The sequence below is a fragment of the Enhydra lutris genome, unplaced genomic scaffold (assembly GCF_002288905.1).
Source record: "Enhydra lutris kenyoni isolate GAN:26980312 unplaced genomic scaffold, ASM228890v2 scaffoldscaffold2, whole genome shotgun sequence".
NCBI classification, from domain to species: domain Eukaryota; kingdom Metazoa; phylum Chordata; class Mammalia; order Carnivora; family Mustelidae; genus Enhydra; species Enhydra lutris.
The window spans coordinates 7801404-7821231 of NW_019154086.1; the positions used below are offsets into that span (position 1 = coordinate 7801404).

The 19828-nt window shown below is 43.3% G+C and overlaps 1 protein-coding gene across 2 annotated transcripts in view; it reads right to left on the bottom strand.

Moving 5' to 3' along the window:
• Nucleotides 1-19828, bottom strand: part of LOC111146896 (YEATS domain containing 2) — a 120706-nt gene that overhangs the window by 3871 nt on the left and 97007 nt on the right. For both annotated transcript variants that reach the window (XM_022502629.1, XM_022502637.1), the window contains exons 21-29: nucleotides 17278-17461; nucleotides 11957-12085; nucleotides 11373-11471; nucleotides 6738-6840; nucleotides 5785-5858; nucleotides 4372-4451; nucleotides 3495-3696; nucleotides 1641-1867; nucleotides 464-538 (exon numbers count right to left, since the gene is read on the bottom strand). In XM_022502629.1, the coding sequence (XP_022358337.1) occupies nucleotides 464-538; nucleotides 1641-1867; nucleotides 3495-3696; nucleotides 4372-4451; nucleotides 5785-5858; nucleotides 6738-6840; nucleotides 11373-11471; nucleotides 11957-12085; nucleotides 17278-17461 (1173 nt within the window). The remainder of the gene's footprint in view (nucleotides 1-463; nucleotides 539-1640; nucleotides 1868-3494; nucleotides 3697-4371; nucleotides 4452-5784; nucleotides 5859-6737; nucleotides 6841-11372; nucleotides 11472-11956; nucleotides 12086-17277; nucleotides 17462-19828) is intronic.

A 19828-nucleotide genomic window follows, 5' to 3' on the forward strand; every position in this document is an offset into this window, starting at 1 on the left:
AAAGTATCATTCGAGTGACATCAGCAGAGAAACTCGTAGATGCTTTCACACTCAGAAGACCCATTATTTAGTTCTTTTAAAAATCAGAAAACATGGGGGCGCCTGGGTGGCTCAGTGGTTAAAGACTCTGCCTTTGGCTCAGGTCATGATCTCAGGGTCTTAGGATCGAGTCCCGCATCGGGCTCTCTGCTCAGCAGGGAGCCTGCCTCCTCCTCCTGTCTCTCTCTGCCTGCCTCTCTGCCTACCTGTGATCTCTGTCAAATAAATAAAATCTTAAAAAAAAAAATCAGAAAACATAAAGCCCAATGAAGATGAAAAATCCTAAAACTTATGATCTCTGTTCCATTTCTGCCCCATCCCTTACTCAAAACAGCCCGGGACCCAGGCTATCCTGCCCACTGGCACCTCAGTGCCCCAGCCCCGGGCGGCAGCTGCTCATGGGCCTGTTGCAGCTGGCACCCACCTTTAAAATCATGTCCTCCACCACCGATGCGTACACGTTCTTGTGAAGTGCCACAGGCTGCAGGGTGATCCCGATCTGGAAAAGCAGAAAAGCCGTTTTCCTATCTCTACACTGAAAACCACCTCTCTCCAAACAAGCACACTTCTCAGATATCCAAAGAGCTGGCCAGCTGAAAGAGTAACTCTACGAGCACTCTGGACAAAACTTGGCAGGAGTAACACAAAATGTAACACCTGGGAGAATACACGGTCCTCTCTGTTTCTGAGTGGTTGTTAAACATGCTATTAGAGTCCTGCTTTTACCCCCAAATGAAGAACATGGCCAGGATTTGCCAGGAAACCTGATAGTGGAATCAACCCACTGGGAAGCCTAGAATCAGACTTCAGGGGCTGTTTGCAAAAGGTGATGAATACACAGCTGGCACCTGTGCTCACCCCATCTTGCATTTTCTTGTCTAAATGAAACAAACACTGCCTCCACTCGGGGTCCCAAGCAGCTGTACCGGGTACAGGTGGGCAGAGGCTGCCGCACTGCTGAGCTCTGCTAGAGGCCAAGAGGGGATTCTCTCCTGCACCACAGGGTAGCGTGTGCGCACACCCATACCACAGGCAGGGCCCCTGGGAGCTAGAAAAATGTCAGGAAAGGCTCGGCCTCTCAAGTATTAGGACATGTGCCTCAGGAAGGAGCGGCGCTTCCACGGAGGCAAATACCAAAGACAAAAGTAAAAAACTATCCCGGGGCACCTGGGTGGCTCAGTGGGTTAAAGCCTCTGCCTTTGGCTCAGGTCCTAATCCCAGGGTCCTGGGATCGAGCCCCACATTGGGCTCTCTGCTCGGCAGGGAGCCTGATTCTTCTCTCTCTGCCTGCCTCTCTGCCTACTAGTGATCTCTGTCTGTCAAATAAATGAATAAAATCTTAAAAAAAAAAAAGAAAAAGAAAAAACTATCTATCCCTAGCTGCCTCTGCTTTAATTCCATGGCCAGCAAGCAACCTCTTCACGTGGAGTTCGTTTTCTTGCCCTGATGTGGGGGGCGGGGGGGGATGCCCAGAGAGCACACCCCAAGTTCACCAGGCAGAAGAAATTCACACCTTTACTTCACCAGGCAAGTCTGGCGTCCACGTACAAGACTGAAGGTCTGGCTCGTGACCAAGAAACAGCAGAGGCCACAACCCCTACCTTCTGGGTGATGTCACCGATAAATTCTGACCCCAGTGTTGGTGGTAGGTAGAACTTCATTTCTTCCTGCTTCTCTTCCTGTTCTTTTTTGATGCTGATCTTTACCGGCTCCGGGAGGCTGAGGATGTCCACCTCCTCTTCATTTTCTGGCTCTCTTTTCTGAAACTGCTGCAGGTCCTCCAGTTTCCGGCAGAGGTTGTCGGCAGAGGAGAATGACGACGGGCACTCTAAATGAGAGGGGGTCAGTCTTAGGACAGCTGTGCTGGCCACAGGGAAGGACCTACCATCTCCGTAAGACCAACAGTCCGAGACCCAGAGAAGAAGGGTCAGTATCAAGGGAGCTGACCTTCTTTCCAGTTCTTGAATGCTGTGGATCTGTAACTGTGAGAGCTAGGAATTTATGAGACAGACAAGCACAGAGACAGGTGACTCGTGTTACCTATATACGTGATGCGACTGCAATCTAAGACAAAACAGTACATAATTTGGACTCACACCACCAAAATCTAGGCCATGCCCTAAAGCCCCAGATACTAACAACTAACCCATTTTCATATTAAAGACTGGAAAATCTTAAAGTGCACAGCGAGGAAAATAAGTATCACCCAGCTGAGCCCCTCTCACTGCTCAGAGGCTAGTATGTTAACACACAGTACACACTGAGCGTCATCTGTAAGATGCTGATGTACACAACGTCTAACACAGAGTACAAAGCCGGAGGGGACCTCAGAACCTTCCAGCACATCCTTTCACCTTACGGATGAGGAAGTGAGGTCCATACCAGGTACAAGATGGGCTTATGATACCCAGGCAGGCTGGTGGTGGGGCATCCAGCTTCTGGCTTCTTCTGTTTCACTGACTGGCCCTTACAAATTCACCAGTCACTGTTACACAACGCCTGGTGTGTGTGACGTGCTGTGCTTCCCATATGCTGCCAGTGAAGCACGGAGATGACCAACATGCTTTCCGTCCTCCGAAGAACTTAGATACTTATTTCTGACAAACCAGTAAGGTTCTGGAATTAGTGTTGCTGGATTTCAGAGAAAGGAGAGGTCATCCTGCATTAGGGCTCTCAGGAAAGCTTCATGGAGGAAATGGAACTTGTGCTAAGTCTTAAGAACCCCCTCTCCTTCACACACACACTCCCTGTGCTCCAGGCTCTCTCAAACTGGGAGGTAGAGCTCCTGCTTTTCTAGAAAAGTAGGGTTGGGAGGAGAAAACAACCCTTCTTATTCTTTAAGGTGAAACTCAAAAATATTCTCCCTACGTATCCTTTATGCCCTGCTCCCACCCCCACAGAGCACAACTGTTTGTTTACCATAAAACAATTCATCTCATCTGCAGTACTAATTAGTGGTTTCCATTTTTGTCTCCAGCACTGGGTATGTCCTAGCGAGGTCTGGAGATAAAGTAACACATAAGACAGTGCCTACATCTTCGAGGAGATTGGGTAGACCTGTCTATGAGGGGTCAAAAGGTCACAAAGGAAGGAGAAGTCAGTTCCATCTGGAGGAAAGGAGGGGGATTAGCAAAGTCTTCAAAGAAGAAATGATGCTAAGGAGGGGGACCCTGGAACAAACAGTATGTGTCTGTCATATGCCACAGGCTGGACTATTCCTGGCTGAGGCCCAATGCTGGGGACACTCAGGCACAAATAGTTCTGTAGGGGCTGTACTGAGACCAGAGGGAGACAGAACACACAGCTACAGGTGAGCCAAGGCCCCTGTTCCTCAAGGCCTCCAGGGCTGAAGTGGCCCAGCCCAAGAACCTTGGAAGCAGAAGAGTTGAGCGCCTGTTCCATGAAACCACCTCTCAGGCTACTGACAGGCCCAGGGAGCCCCACTGAAGGCATACCTGGCTCGCTGTCGATCTGGGTCAGCACATCCTCAATAGAGTCGCCGTCGCTCCTCAAGGTCTCGGGATCGGGTGGGGTGTAGCCGTGGCAGCGACACCAGTGAGCGATGTGCTTGGTTTTAAGGGGAGTCAGGTGGTGAAATCTTGGATTCTTCTCCAGGATTTCTTGTAAGACTTTTCGCATGGTCATTGCTCTTTGCCACTTAAAAACAAAATTTTTTTGAATCATAATCAATTTCAAACTTCACAGTGTGTTCAAATAAATCACCCAACTGTAAATGACCATGCTAACTTAACTTGTTAGAATTTTTTTTTTTTTAATCTGATTGTGTTTTTAAGAAGTTTTAAAAAGAAGCAAAGGAACTTCTACCTGATGTTCATGAAATAACACTGAAACTCCTAGGTGTGGCCTAAAAGGTTTTCCACCTGGTCTCCACCTTTGGTCTCCAGCTTCCCTCTCCCCACTGAACTTCTCCAAACCCATCACACTAACCTTCTCACAGCTTCCTAAGCATATGCCTTAGGCTGTGCCACTTTCTCCTAGAGCCCCACCACCGGGCACCGTAGCAGCCACATCGTAAGTACTCAACAAATACTTGGTTTCATTTTCATATAGTGAAAGAAAATCATAAAAGATGTTTAGAAATTTTTATCAACGCAGAAACAAGTAGCCCTATCAAAGGCTAGCAGCTACAAGTGTTTGAAGACTGAGATTTTAAATGGAGGAAAAAATTCTACCATTAAATATTTAACAAAATGCGCTGTAAATTTTATCACTCTTCTGTCAGACGAGGTTTTTGGAAGCAGCCAGAATGCACGTATGTTCTGGTTACCGTCTCCCCAGGCTCTGGGAAGCCCGAAGAGCAACTGGGATTACCTCGGCAGCTCTCCTTTTCCCAATGTTCCAGCCATAATACTGCTCCACAGACTTCGCAGAAAAACAGCTGGCGTCTTCACCTAGAACGCACATATCCAGCACACTCTGAATAAACTTGGGCTGCAGTCAAATCTTTTTCGCTAGAGGTATGTCCTGAAGTTTCTAGACCTGTTTACGGGACCTGTGTTCCATACCTTGCCAAGCTCTCCTGCAGCCTAACACAGAGGCCTTCTGCCTAAAAGGGAAGGCATCTTATTTATCCGCGTGTATGCGAACAATGGGGCCTCTGGGGAACCGGCTTCATGGCAGAAGCCTGCCTACCCCTCGGGCGCAGTGCACATGGCGTGCGCCAGCAGAAGCAGATGTGAGATCCAGCCTTAACTCACTGAGTAGTGTCGGGCACCTCACGGCACCTCTCTGGGCCTCAGTTTTCCAACCTGTAAAATGACTGTTGGGAAAGGTTTCTGACCTGCCTTCCAGCTCTAATATTCTCTTTGTATCTAACATTTTAAAACACAGGGATTTAAAAAATTTTTCCTGTGGGGCTAGGAAAATGTCCCTGAATGTGTACTTTGAACTACCTCAGAATGACCCCCAGGCTTCAAGAACCAAGGGAAAAGAGGTAATTTCTTTGCTGTTAGAAAAAAAATAAACAGGGCAGGCTGTACGTGGCCTATTGTTTCCATAATCCCATGAATGTAATATGATACTCTGCTTCCTCCCTTGCCTGTAAATGTCTGCAGTCATCTTGCTTGAGTGCACACACCTAAGTATCAACAGGCTACCTGCCCCCTAAAGGCAGCTGGTTCTGTCAGAACAACTGTGGCTGAGAAGCAAGTGTTTGTTTCAGTCTTGCTGACAAGGGGCAGTGACAGCAGACTTCACTGCTAGAAACCTGCATAATCGTGCACTTCAACAAAGTGAGGGACAGTGGGTGACAGAAGATTAATGGCTCTGGAGTCAAACAGACCCAGGTTAGTATTCTTCCTTACCACCCACAGCTAGTGATCTTGAGCAAGTTACTTAACCTCGCTTGTCCTCGGTTTTCTCATCTGTAAAAATGGGAGGTGATACCGCCTATCCCACGAGAGACAGTAAAAGTCCGGAGCCTGCAGAGTCTGGCACATTGTAGGCAAATGCTTATTTCTTTCCTTATTAAAAACATTAAAAACTAATGCAGTTTTAATTATATACACAATAGACTTATAATTTACATACAATAAAAGACCAACTGGTTGACCAAGATATTGTGAATTCTAAGATCCTGCAAATGAACTATAGTTAGAACCCAAACTACCTAAGGTAACTACCACATCCATATTACTTTATAATGTAAGATGATTCAAGGTGACTCAATATCCCAATAGTTCACAGCTTTAAAAATGCATCCATATATTCAGGTAATGGTCTTACTTTTTGCAGTGACTAAGGGGATCTTCTTTACTACTGCTGTTAAGAGTTGCTGGATAGTTTCTAAATGGTCTATCCTGAGAGGGATTAAAAAAAAAAAGAATAGTAAGGTAGAAAATACAACAGTTTCTAGCCATACACACACACACACACACACAGTCATGTATATATTCCCTTCTTTCCAAGGGAATTAAAATTAACCAATTATATTGGGGATGTCTTTCCTTCCACAGATAACATTCTAAACATAAACTAGATGAGACCCCAGAAATAAAATTATACAAATATCATTTTATCTGTATTTTAAAATTAACTAGCCACATACCTTTTTGCAGCTGACTGCCACTAGGGCAGGACATTACTCTATACAAATGCCTATTCTTAGGATTATTCCAGCTCATGCTGTCACCAATCATGTGAAAGTGGCTTAAGTTTCCACCATCCCCAATAATTTGACTTACTTCAAAATACATGATCAGAGGTGGGTTCCCAACTTGGAAATTAGAAAACCTCATGAAGTATTTTCAGAAGAGTATGTACAGCCCATGAAGAGTCATCTGTTTAAGATCAGGCGGGTGTGTGGATACTCAGGTGTAAAATGTATACACACCCAAGAATTACAACCACGAGAAATTTCATGCCCAAGGATTCAGCAAAGAGAGCACATGCCGTCAAGCTCCGCTGGAGGGAGATCTGTCCCACCTGAGGCTTTGGAGGCGACAAGTCCATGGCTGCCCCAAGGTGATATGGAAGAGTTCAGTGAAGACTCCCCGGCCGTGCATCAAGAGCGAACACCTGCTCACTGCACGTGGACAGAGGGCTTCCCACCCTCCAAAGTGCTAAATTCTATACAGACACAACTCTACACAAACTCAGCTCTCACAGGCATGGGTTTCAAAAAGTACCCGGTAAAACACCAAATGCACAACTCCATTAGAAAGGAATGAAATAATTACTTGATGACATAGTTTCCCAGCTCAGAACTTTCTTCTGTTTTCACAGCTGTCTGACCCTCCTGGGAGAGGCAGCCTGGCCCAGGCACTTCTGGTTCGGTCTTTACTACAAAGGAAGAGCAACAAAAAAGAGCTGTCAGCCTTCAATGACGGAAGGACACGTGCTGGCAGAAACAAAAGCTCTTCCACGGAGACTCAGTGAGGAAACTGCCACACCAGCTGCTGTAAGGACACAGCCGGGGGACTGAGATGGCACCCAGCGTCACAGGATCAGCAGACAAGGGAAGAACTGTTACCGCGGGTCTCAGGGGGAGCGACTCCAGGCTCGTGACAAGGCAGGGCAATAAAGTGGCTTTTTATATATTTCTTCAAGGGCCAAGCACACTGCTATGCGATAGCCCCCTCACTAAACCGCATACACACTGCCACGTTAAAATACAATGCTGGCCCGTTCTAAGTTCTAGTATCCTTTTGGATATCATCTCTCCAGCTAAGTTCGTCAACTTTCGGCATTATCTTAGTGTTCTGACACATAAGACAGAAAGCAAAAATCAGATCTACTGTGCTTGGAAACAGCCAAGCCAAACACAGTAGGCTTGAATCTTACCAAATTTACTGATGGAAGATAGCAGTGTCTCAGGTGCACGTGCCTCCCTGTACTTCCGCAGTCTTCTGGGATTAAAAGCACATGACCACACGCCTTCTACGTCTGCGTCAGCTTCCCTGCTTTCAGTCTCTTCCCCTTAAAACTCACCCTGCACATCAGCACATGACCTTTGTCGTGTCCTTTCTGTACTCAACATCCTCAGTACTTTCCTACATAACAAGGGTCTACAAATGAGATATGCTCCATCTCTCCCCTTTTTACTGATGCATAAACTTGCATAAATGCACAAATACTAAGTGTATGGCTCAGCTGCCTGGGTACACCCCCACGGACACCATTCCAATCAGATATAGAGTATTTTGGGGCACCTGGTTGGCTCAGTCAGAAGAGCATGGGACTCTGGATCTCGGGGTCATGCCACAAGGGGTACAGAGCTTACTTAAATAAAGCTTAAAAAAAAAAAAAAAAAAGATGGCATATTCCTAGTCCTCAACCAGGCTCCCTACACTTCTGGCGGTTCCTGCCTGCCAAAGACAACCACCTTTCATCCACTTTGAACTTCACATAACTGGAATCATACTGTACATAATCCTGTCCATCAGCATTTTTTAGCTATTAAAAATAACAACGCAATGGCCGTTCTTGCGTATGTCTTTTGATGGATGGACATACGTGCACACTTCCTGGAAGTGTATTTGCTGGAACCGAGAGCAGATGTACGTTTAGCTTTATTAGGCAATGCCAAACTGCTTTCCTAAGTGAATGTATCAATTTATAGTGCCACCAGCAGTGCAGGCAAGTTCCAGCTGCTTCGCATCCTTGCCAAAACTCGATATGACCAGTGTTTCGAATTTTGGTGCTCTAACAGCATCATCTCACTATGCCTTTTATTTGCATTTTCTTGATAACTAATGAGTTTGTACAACTTTTCACATCTTTACAAGCTATCTGGATACCCTCTTCTGTGCAGGGTCTGTTCACATTTTTTGCTCTTAAAACATCTGTGCCCAAAGTCATGAAGACATTCTTCTCTTCTAGAAAGCTTTACTGTTTAAGCTTTTACATAAGTTCATAAACCAACTCAAATTAAATTTAAAAAAAATATTTTATTTATTCATTTGACAGACAGAGACCATAAGCAGGCAGAGAGGCAGGCAGAGAGAGAGAGGAGGAAGCAGGCTCTCCACTGAGCAGAGATCCCGATGCGGGGCTCGATCCCAGGACCCTGAGATCATGACCTGAGCCAAAGGCAGAGGAGCCTCCCAGGCACCCCAACTCAAAATAATTTTTGCTTATGGTGTAAGGTTCATTGTTTTCCTAAATGGATATATCTAATTAACCCAGCACTACTTATGGAAATGGACACCCTTTCCCTACTGAACATCACAAATCAAGTGACCATAAATGTGTGAGTCTATTTCGGGGCTTTCTTTTCTATTCCATTATTCTGTCTACTCTTGAATACAACACTATCTCAATACTGTAACATTATAGTATGTGTATCTGGTGGTCCAAGTCCCCTACCTTTTTGTTCTTCAAAAGTGCCTCAGCTATTCTGGGCCTTTGCATTTCCACATACATATTAGACTTAGCCTATTTCTACACACACATACACACACACACCAACACTGCAGGCATTTTGGCTGGGACTATATTGATTCTGCATGTCATTTTTGGGGGGAGAACTGATAACACATCAGGTCTTTCTGTAAATTAATATAATTTATCATATTTATAATAAATTACAGTTGAGCCTTAAACAACTTGGAGGGTTAGGGGTACCAAATCTCTGCAGTCGAAAACCCATCCATAACTTTTTGACTCCTCAAAAACTTAACTATTAATAGTGTACTACTGATTGGAAGCCTTAATGATAACATAAATGGTTGATTAACACATATTTTGTATGTTATATGTAACATATACTGTATTCTTACAATAAAGTTAGAGAAAAGAAAATATTAAGAAAATCATAAAGAAGAGAAAATATATTTTCTCTTAAGTACTGTACTGTATTGAAACAAATCTGTGGTAAGTGGACCTGCACAGTTCAAATCTGTGTTGTTTAAAGGGTCAACTGTATTTGTAACAATAAGGTATATCCTCCCATTTATTTAGGTCTTTTCACTTTCAGAACTGTTTAGTAGGTTGTTAGCATTTCATTTCTATATAAAAAATTAACTTTTTACATGTATATATTGACTTGTAGTGAATGACCCTGCTAATTTCACTGTTAGCACTATATATTCCCTCAATCCCTAGTGATTCCAAGACTTCAAGTATCAGAAGGAAGTACTTAGAAAAAGTTCACATACTCCAGTTCTGTAGGTACAAGTACACTCACATTAATCTGGCCCTCAAACAACTACAGAATTGTATAATTAGCATTTTCAGGTTGACCGAGCTATTCTACTAGAGAATATGCTCTCACAGAATTGTGCACACAGCCCCAAACTGGAAACAACCCTAAAGTCCACCAACAGGAGAAATGATAAACAAATTCAAGTGTATTCCCTACAATGTGGAATACTATTCAGGTACAATATGTATGAATCTCCAAAACATTACAGTGAATAAATACAACCAGACATGCATGTGCTTCCACTTGTATAAAGTTAAAAAATAGGCGCAACTGTTCTGTTGTAAGGGAAATCAGAACAGCGGCTGCCTGTGGGGGTTGGGAACTGACTGGAAGGGGCACAAGGTAATGAAAATTTCTGTATCTTGAAATGGAAAATGGGTTACATGGGTTTATAAAGAAGTTCATCAAATGGTATGCTTAGTACCTCTGCATTTCAATACACAAGATTTTACCACAATTAAAATAAAAACAGAGATGCTCTAACCCCGGCCCAAAATCAACTGAATCCGAATCTGTATGAGGAAGGCCTACGAAACCTGTTATTGAGGAGAAATGCTGGTCCAGGCTGACACCAGCTCTTTCGTCAGTATCTTCTGATCAGATGTTGGCAAACTTTTCTTATAAAGAACCAATCAGTAAATATTTTAGGCTCTATTGGTCCTATGACCTTGACTGGTACTTATCAACTCGGCCATGAAAGAGCACCCACAGATCATATGTAAATAAACGGGAATGGCTGGGTGCCAACTAATTTTATTTTTAAAAAAGGCAGGAGACCATAATCGGCAAATCCATTTTACTTGCTCATGGCGTAAGTTACAAATCCACCTTTTCTCAAGACTACTGTGGAAGATCTGGCATGCCTGAAAAGCAGATGTACTTCAAAGTCTGACTGCACTGCTTTTTAACTTTCAAGGTTTGGGAAGGAGATATTTAATATCTCCAAACTTCAGCTTTCTCATCTGCAAAATGGGCCTACTAACTATCTGGAAGTCCTGTGAGAAAGTGATCTGTATAAAGCAGCTAGCGTGGTGCCTGGTACACCTGAGGCTCTTAGCACGTGGTAGCTCTCGGTATTCTAGATGTTATAGACCTAACCCACCACACTGGCTCAGTCTACTTAGTACTTAAAATGTTCCCCTGGCCAGCCTGCCAACACCTGGCCCCTCTGAAGTTCCTTTACCACAACTGTACCTCCCAGATGAGTCCCCCTAACTGGTTTACTTCCCCGAATAAGCCCTCTGAGTGTTTGTCTCTATTGCTTCTCCATGTGGCAGCACTCTCCTGCTCCCTCACAGTGCTTCCCTCTTCTCAAGTCCAGGCTGTAACCCACATTCCATATTGCATATGAAGTCCTCCACCCTGCACACCCCCCGCCCCTGGCTAGACATCCGAGACTGAAATACTGCAGCATTCACTTTCCAGATCACTTATCCCACATTTATCGATCACGCTTGCTGTCTACTACTACTCTCTTCAAGTTCTTAAAGGGGAGATGATGCTCTGTCCGTCCCTGTTTCCCTCAGTGTCCAATCTACTATATAAACTAGAAATACTCGGTAAGTATTTCTGACGTGACTGATTCACAGAGGCTGAAAATCAAGGGACCCGATTATAAAAATGTCTTACACAAAACTTCCAGGTAAAAATACCATGAGAAACTACCTACCTTTCGTAACAGCTGCTGAAGCAGAGCTGGGGATAATCGGAGTTGGGGCAGCTACAGGCAGAATGGCAGGGGATTTGTTGGCAGAAAATGACTGAACCACTAACAAGTTAAAAAAAAAGAGAGAGAGGCTGTAAGAAATATAAAAATTATCACTCCCAGGTGATGGCCTCATTTTAGAAGAATGGCACAGAAACAGTTTCAGTACAACGTTAAAAAGGTCCTTACTGAATATAGTGATTTGACAAGGTCGGCTGTTTACTGACAACACAAGGGTAAGTGAGCTATGATCTTCAACTGTGGAAATGGGGGCTTGTCACTAAGAAAATAAAAATCCAATCAGCCTGGAACGCTCATAAATCCTTAAAATACTACCCCTCTACTGAACTTTAGAAATGGGGAGCTACTTAGAAACCAATGCATCATCTGGGGTTCACATTCAGGGTGAGAGTCGGTGCTCCAGAGTTCAAAATGCCAAGGAGAACAGATGGTCAAAGGGCAGGCCGCACGGGGAGGGGCCACCGGCAGAATATGGCCCTCCGTCCCCCAGCCATGGAGGCCAGCACACCCCCGGGTGACGGACTTACCTTTATTCACAGGCATCAGGATAGTCTGTACCCCTCCGGATGTATTTACACTGAGTGGCTTGAGCTGGCTGGGGATCGTCAGGACAGCCTGCTGGGGATTGGATTGACTGGAGTGAATCTTTAGCAATCCTAAAACAAGTTGGAAGATAAGGCCAAGCTGAAGATCAGATGCTTTCTTGAAGTCCTGCCCTCTTGAGCATTCACGTGTTCTCACAGGAGGAAGGTCTTAGGGCATTTACCCCTTCAATGAACAGAAAGCTGGAAGCATGAGGCATGGGCGTGGCAGATTTCACAATGAAAAAAATGACGTGACAGTGAGGACTGAGTTTTGCCCCACAATCTCACTTATAGTCCAGCTGTGGAGACAACAGCATTAACATTTTAAGATAGTTCTCTCCCATGTTTGTTTTCTATGACAATTTCTTTGTTCTGTATACAGCTGTGACAGGTACAAATTGGATGTAAAATTTTATATACTGATTTGGAGAACTGTCATTTCCTACTTAAAAACCTTCTCTGGGGGTGCCTGGGTGGCTCAGTCAGTTGAGTGTCTGTCTTCTGCTCAGATCATGATCCCAGGGTCCTGGGATCGAGCCCCACATCAGGTTCTCTGCTCGGCGGAGAGCCTGCTTCTCCCTTTCCCTCTGCCTGCTGCTCCCCTTGCCTGTCTCTCATTCTCCGTCTCTGTCAAATAAAAATAAAATCTTTAAAAAACAAAAAACAAAAAACCTTTTCTGGCTCCTGGCTGCCTAGAGAACGTTTCCAAAATTAGTTCCAAAGTATTCAGAGTCCACTTTAATCTGTGCCCAGTTATCTGTGTCCCCTTCACACCAGCCCTATAGATCGAATGCTCTGAAAATCTGTGTACTCACCATGTCTTCTAACTTCTACCTCTTTGCAGCTCTTACCTTCCAAACATCAGACATTCGCAATTATCATTTTTTAAAGCAAACTCTACCTACAATGTGGGGCTCAAACTCAAGACCCCAAGATCAAGAGTGGAATGCTCAACTGACCAAGTCAGCCAGGCACTCCCCCACTTACCATTCTAGAAAGGGTCATCCTCTCCCACTTTCCTTTAGGGGTAACTTCCATACTCCCATTTCCCTTACACAACTACTGGAGGCATTCAGAGGGCCAGTAAAAAACGACAAAGTGCTTTTATTATGAGACAGCACACAGAACAAAACAGAGATGAATGCCGTCACATAAAACTTAAAAACGGGGGACGCCTGGGTGGCTCAGTTGGTTAAGCAGCTGCCTTCGGCTCAGGTCATGATCCCAGCGTCCTGGGATCGAGTCCCACATCGGGCTCCTTGCTTGTCAGGGAGCCTGCTTCTCCCTCTGCCTCTGCCTGCCATTCTGTCTGCCTGTGCTCGCTCGCTCTCCCTCTCTCTCTCTGACAAATAAATAAATAAAATCTTTAAAAAAAATAAAAATAGAATGTTTCTAAAAAAAAAAAAAAAAAAAAAAAAACTTAAAAACGGCATTCAAGGGGCACCTGGGTGGCTCAGTCGTTAAGTGTCTGCCTTTGGGTCGGGTCATGATCCCAGGGTCCTGGGATCAAGCCCCACATCAGGCTCCCTGCTCAGCAGGAAGCCTGCGTCTCCCTCTCCCACTCCCCCTGCTTGTGTTATCTCTCTTGATGTGTTTCTCTGTGTCAAATAAATAATAAAATCTTTTTTTTTTTTTTTTTTTTTAAACCAGCATCCAAGGGGCACCTGCGTGGCTCAGTTGGTTAAGCATTGGACTCTTCATTTTGCTCAGTCATGATCTCAGGGTGGTGAGATCCAGCCCTGCGCCAGGCCCCACGCCCCCCTCCCCAATCGCTCACATGTTCGCTTTTTCGCTCTTAAAAAAAAAGAAAAGAAAAGAAAAAAACTACAGGATTCGAGGCTCAAGATACTTTAAGGCACTGGAAAGCAGCGGGTATGAGCAAAAGGAAAGGAAACAAATACTTTCGGAAACAAAGTCTTAAATAAAAAAGAGAATCTTTCTTTGGAATAGATGAATGTCAAATCGGTCTGGTGTTAAGTTCTTACTGAGACGTGCCCTCAGAGAAACAACTATGACCCGGTTTTTCATATTTTTAAAATCCTTATTTTTATCAAAATATTATAGGCTTATCAGTTGAAAATAAAGTGCTAAAAAGGCTTTGAATTAAATACAGTCATTCTTTCCTCCACCTCTCCCCGTCTTCATGTAGTTCCTCAGCAGCAACCACTTTCAACTCTGTTGGCTCCTTCTTTTAATATTTATCTCAGTAACTTTAAAAGACTGTCTACTGTAGGCCTTAATTTTGATGGCACACACAGCCTTGCTATCTGGGTAGACGCAGGCATTTTAAGGCACTTCCACCCCTCACCACCAGTAGTGTTCTCTACTGATCCAAAGAACACCACTACACTGAGATTCCATTTTGTTCTCTGGAGATAATATTTGCTCTTTTTTTAGTTCTTAGTTCTCCTTCAACATCTTACCAAGTCTTCCCACTTTCTTCAAAACTGCTATAAACCACCTCCCCTCTTATATAATTCTCCGTATGGTCAGCTCTCCTAGGTAACTTCTAGTTCCACTCTTTCTAAGAGAGAACTTTGCCTAGCTCTCTGATCTGCTCCACTGGGTCTTCCAGGCCTGCGTACCCGTGGCCATCCTGGGACATCCTTCACCATTATCCTGGGAATTCCCTTTGCCTTCCTTCTATACTGGATCTCGTTTCTTCCTCTTTCTTGCTCTACACCTCTTCACTCTGGTAAAAAATACATATTTTAGTAATGTCTTGAGACAGGGAGCCTAGGAGAGAGTTAGAACTGTGCCTGTCAGAAAATATTTCTACCCTCACTCTCAGGAATGACCTGGCTGGCAACAGATACTCGGCTACAAGTCATTTTCCCCTAGAATTTTGAAGAGCAGGCTCACGGCTTCCAGCACTGCTGAGAAGCCCAATGATAATGTAATTTCTGATCTTTCCTGTTTCTTCCTCTGACGGCTTGTCAGATCCTCTCCTTGTCCCTGGTGTCTTGATTTCATGAACAAACGGTGCCTCCATGTGAGGAGTCTTTCATTCGCTGTGCCAGACACCGTGCCTTTTGAGCTTGGAAGTTTGTCTCTTCAATTCTGAGATAAACTGTTTCCTTTCTTGGATCATTTCCTTCCCACTATCTTCTGTTTTCTTTCTGGTACTTCTTTTAGTATGATATTGCCAGGACTCCCTGATACACCACCGAATTTTCTTGTTTAGTGTCCACTTCTTGGTTTGCTCTCTGCTTCTACCTTGTGCCCCAGAGTTTAGTCTAAACGCTACAGCCAGTGATTCTGTGGAAAGGTAAGGCAGATCATGTTACGCCTTTGTTTTAAATCTTCCAATGGCTTCCCTTGGAGTAAAAGTCAAAGTTCTTGACATGACCTCCAAAGGCCCTATGTGATTTGGCCTCCATCACTCTGACTTTATGTCCTAGTACTCTTTCCCTTGCTCATTCTGCTCCAGTCACAACAGTGACCTTGTTCAAAATACTCCATAATGCACACACAAAAAATTAAATTAAAAAATTAATGGTTATACCGCAGTAAAAACAGAGCTGACATATACACAAAAGAATTAACGGGCAGCGGAAAATAGTTTGGCTCTTCTGTGAAAACATTATATACAGAAAGTTTCATCAGCAGCATCTCAGGAAATGAGAACTTAAAGCCAGGAGACTTCATTTACTTCATGTTAAAAACTTAATTAGAAAAGGGGAAGGTGGGAGTGTCTGGGTGGTGCAGTTGGTTAAGTACCTGGCTCTAGATTTTGGATCAGGTCATGATCTCAGGGTGGTGGGATTAAGCCTGCACCAGGCTCCATGCTCAGTGGGGAGTCTGCTGGAGAGTCTCTCTCTCTCCCTCCGCCCCTCACTCTAACCCCTATTCGAGCTCTCTAAAAAAAGAAAAGGAGAGGGCATTTATTTCTCATAAAGTGATCCTTTATTTCTACAATTTCTACTCCAGTCCCAACACAGTGCCTGCAAACATTCCGTTAGCAGAGAACAGCACTCCCTATACTAGAACTTGCTCGATGGTAACTGGTAGGTGGAAGTATGGGAAAAACTACCAGCCTTTATCTCTGGTATTGAACTACCCAAAAAAAAAAAGACATGGGGGCTTGGGGACACGTATGAAATGTAGTAATAATAGCAATAAGAATAACAATACTCACAATCTTTTATCCAAAGGCACTAAGGTACTGGCGTGTATTTGTGTGTTAATGTATGTTTTTGTGTGTCGATCAGTGCCAGCGGGTAAGCTGTTATCGATCTGTAACAAGGTCACACAGAATCTAATAGTGTTCAGAAACATTCCTAACAGTGTGACACTGCTGTGACATTTTTATTGTACTTTACAGGAGTATCTGCCCTCAAGCACATTAGTATTTTTGTGGCAAAACACAAATATTCATAGTCAGTCATATAAACAGCCTGTCCAACAGAGGTCAGATTTCACACTAAAATTAGTTACGCAAACAAAGAAGCAAAAAAACACCTTTGGTCTTCACAGCTTTTTTGGATTTTAGAGTTCAAGGAAATGCAGACAAGGATACTAAACTCTCTAATAGCGGCGATTATTTATATAATGGCTACTACATGTCGGACAGCAGTCTAGGCACTTACATATGGATTCATTTAATCCTCTCAACCGTATGTCAGTATTATTATCAACCTTATTTTACAGCCAAGGAAACTGAACCAAGTTTTTCAACTAAGGCAATTTGGCTCCAGGATTTGTGCTGTATGTTAACCAACGAAGTGAAAGGCACACTCTTCTGGGGCCATTTGGGGTGGGCCCAAAGAGAGCAGCCATCTTGCCAGACTGCACACATCACTCTAACACTGCCCAACATAACAACTAATGTTAAAAATCACAACGTGGAGTCATCAAGGCTAACTTATATTTTATATACTGTTTATGAAAGTATGTTTTATAATGTCTTCCATTCAAAACTGATGATAATAAAAAAGAAAATGATAATGTAAGGAGAGTAAATTTTCAGTTCTCCACAAAGTTACGTGATGAAAGCAGTTAAAATACTCCACAGAGCTCTGGATGGCTAAAATCTTATTATATATATCATTTAAAATTTATTATTCCATCCACAAACCATTTCAGACTTAAGGATTTATGTGTAGATTTTAGGAATAAATTATCAAAAAAGCAGCTATATGGAAAATATTGCTGAGTTAATTATTTTTAACAACTTACTGTACAAAATATCATCAAAGACCTTCCAAAAAATGTTCTAGCCCAAAGAAGGCAGAGAGCAAGAATGTCCTTATGATACAACTGACCTGACACGGTGGCCTTCCCGGAGATGGGGTTTGGCGTGGGCACCAGGGATGTGGCGCTGATGACGGAGGGAGCTGCAGCCTTGCAGGATGGCATGGGGGTCTGGCTCACACACACTGCTTGCTGCCCAGAAGTTTTCATTACAGAACCGATAGCAGATGATGAACTGGGAGTTGTTCCTTCTGACTGCTCACACACAGGGCCAAAAATAGTACAAATTAAGAAAGCAGTGTAACTTACTTAGAACAATGACTGCCATGTAGTATATTCAAAAATATTATCTATTAGCTATTATTTTTATCTACCTGTTAAATGCCATGTCATTTAATTAAATACCATTGCCTCTCTTGTTCGGTGTTTCCAACACTTTCAGAGTTCATGGACCAGGAAAGTTTTTAAATTTTTAATGGCTACCATATTAAAAACAACAACAAAAATCAAAAACCCTCACCATCTATTACATCACTTTATAAAAGGATATTTCAACACCAAAAAGAGGAGGACATAAACTCAGAATATAAAAGTGGAATAAAATGAGTTTTATTAAAAACTCACTATAATGTCTTAACATTTGTCTCATTCATCCCACCAACATCTACCACATGGCAGGCATGACATTAAATGCTAGGGCCCAGGGGCGCCTGGGTGGCTCAGTGGGTTAAGCCCCTGCCTTCGGCTCGGGTCATGACCTTGGGGTCCTGGGATGGAGTCCTGCATCGGGCTCTCTGCTCGGTGGGGAGCCTGCTTCCCCCTCCCTCTCTCTGCCTGCTTCTCTGCCTACTTGTGATCTCTGTCAAATAAATAAAGTTTAAAAAAAAAATTTATAAATGCTAGGGCCCAGAGATAAAAGCCCTCAAGGAGGACAGGTTTACCAAACTATGATGAGTGCTATAGTAGGCACCGGCACAAGGTACTATTAAAATGGAGAGGAAAATTACTGTTTCTGTCTAGGGATGGGAAGCAGAGAGCACTGGGAAAACTTCATGTACAAACATGGCGCTTTAGGAGAATCCTCAAAATTCAAGACAAGGAAAGGGGGAGACAAAGGAATGTTTCTTGGCAGAAGTTGGCAGAAGACAGTAGAAAGAAAGAGAAGCATGAAAGAACACGATATGTTCAAGGAACTACAAAGTAAGAGTGATATGACTAAGCATATGAAAAGTCTAGTAGGAGATAAAACCTGGAAAAAGAACTTGAGGTGCCAAGACAATTCAACGGGGAAATAGACCAACTGTTGCTGGGCCAACTGGCTATCTATATACAAAAGAATGAAGTTTGGCCCCTACCTCACACCATGTAAAAATTAACTAAAAATGATCAAAGACCTACATATAAGAGCTAAAACTATAAAACTCTTCAAAGAAAATACTGGCTTAAATTTTGTGACTTTGGATTAGGCAATGGCTTCTTAGCTATACCAACAGCATAAGCAATAAAAGGAAAATAAACTGGGCCGCCTGGGTGGCTCAGTGGGTTAAGCCGCTGCCTTCGGCTCAGGTCATGATCTCAGGTCCCTGGGATCGAGTCCCGCGTCGGGCTCTCTGCTCAGCAGGGAGCCTGCTTCCCTCTCTCTCTCTCTCTGCCTGCCTCTCCATCTACTTGTGATCTCTCTCTGTCAAATAAATAGATAAAATCTTAAAAAAAAAAAAAAGGAAAATAAACTGGACTTCATCAAAATTTAAAAATTTTGTGGTTTTCAAAGAGTACCCTCAAGAAAGTGAAAAGATGTCCCACAGACTGGGAGAAAATTTTTGCAAATCTCTTAAGAGACTCATATCTAGAATATCTAAAGAACACTTAAAACTCAGTAATAAAAAAGAATAATCCAACTAACTCATGAGCAGAGGTTCTGAAGAGAATTCTCCCAGGAAGATACAGAAATGGACAATAAGTACATGCAAAGATGCTCAATATCATCAGCCATCACAGAAATGCAAATCAAAACCACAATGAGATACCATTTCACACCCACCAGAATGGCTGTAACAACAAGAAAAAATGTACAAGAACAAGCATCAGCAAGGATGTGGAAAAACTGGGGCTCTCGTACATTGCTGGCAGGAGTCTAAAATGGTGCAGCTATTTGGAAAAACTGGCAATTCCTCAAAATGTTAAACAGCTTATGATATGACCAGGAATCCCTATCTATATAGCAAAAAAAACCCCAAAACATATGATTATACAAAAACTTGAACATAAATGTTCACAGTAGCATTATTCATCATAGTCAAAAGGTAGAAACCATCCATATGTCCATAAACTAATAAATATAAAAAAAGAATGTGATATGGCCATAAAATTGGATATTGACTATTCACGTATAAAGTAGTACTAAGACATGCTACAACGTGGATGAATCCTGAAAATATGAGAAAGAAGCCAGACACAAGAAAGATCAGTGGTTGTCTAGTATCGGGGGTGGGGGGGAGGGGGGAGATGGGGAACAGGGAGTGACGGCTATTGCGTATGGAGTGCGCTTGAGGAGTGATTAAACATTCTAAAACGGATAGTGATGACGACTGCACAACCTTGAGAATATAATAAAAACCACAG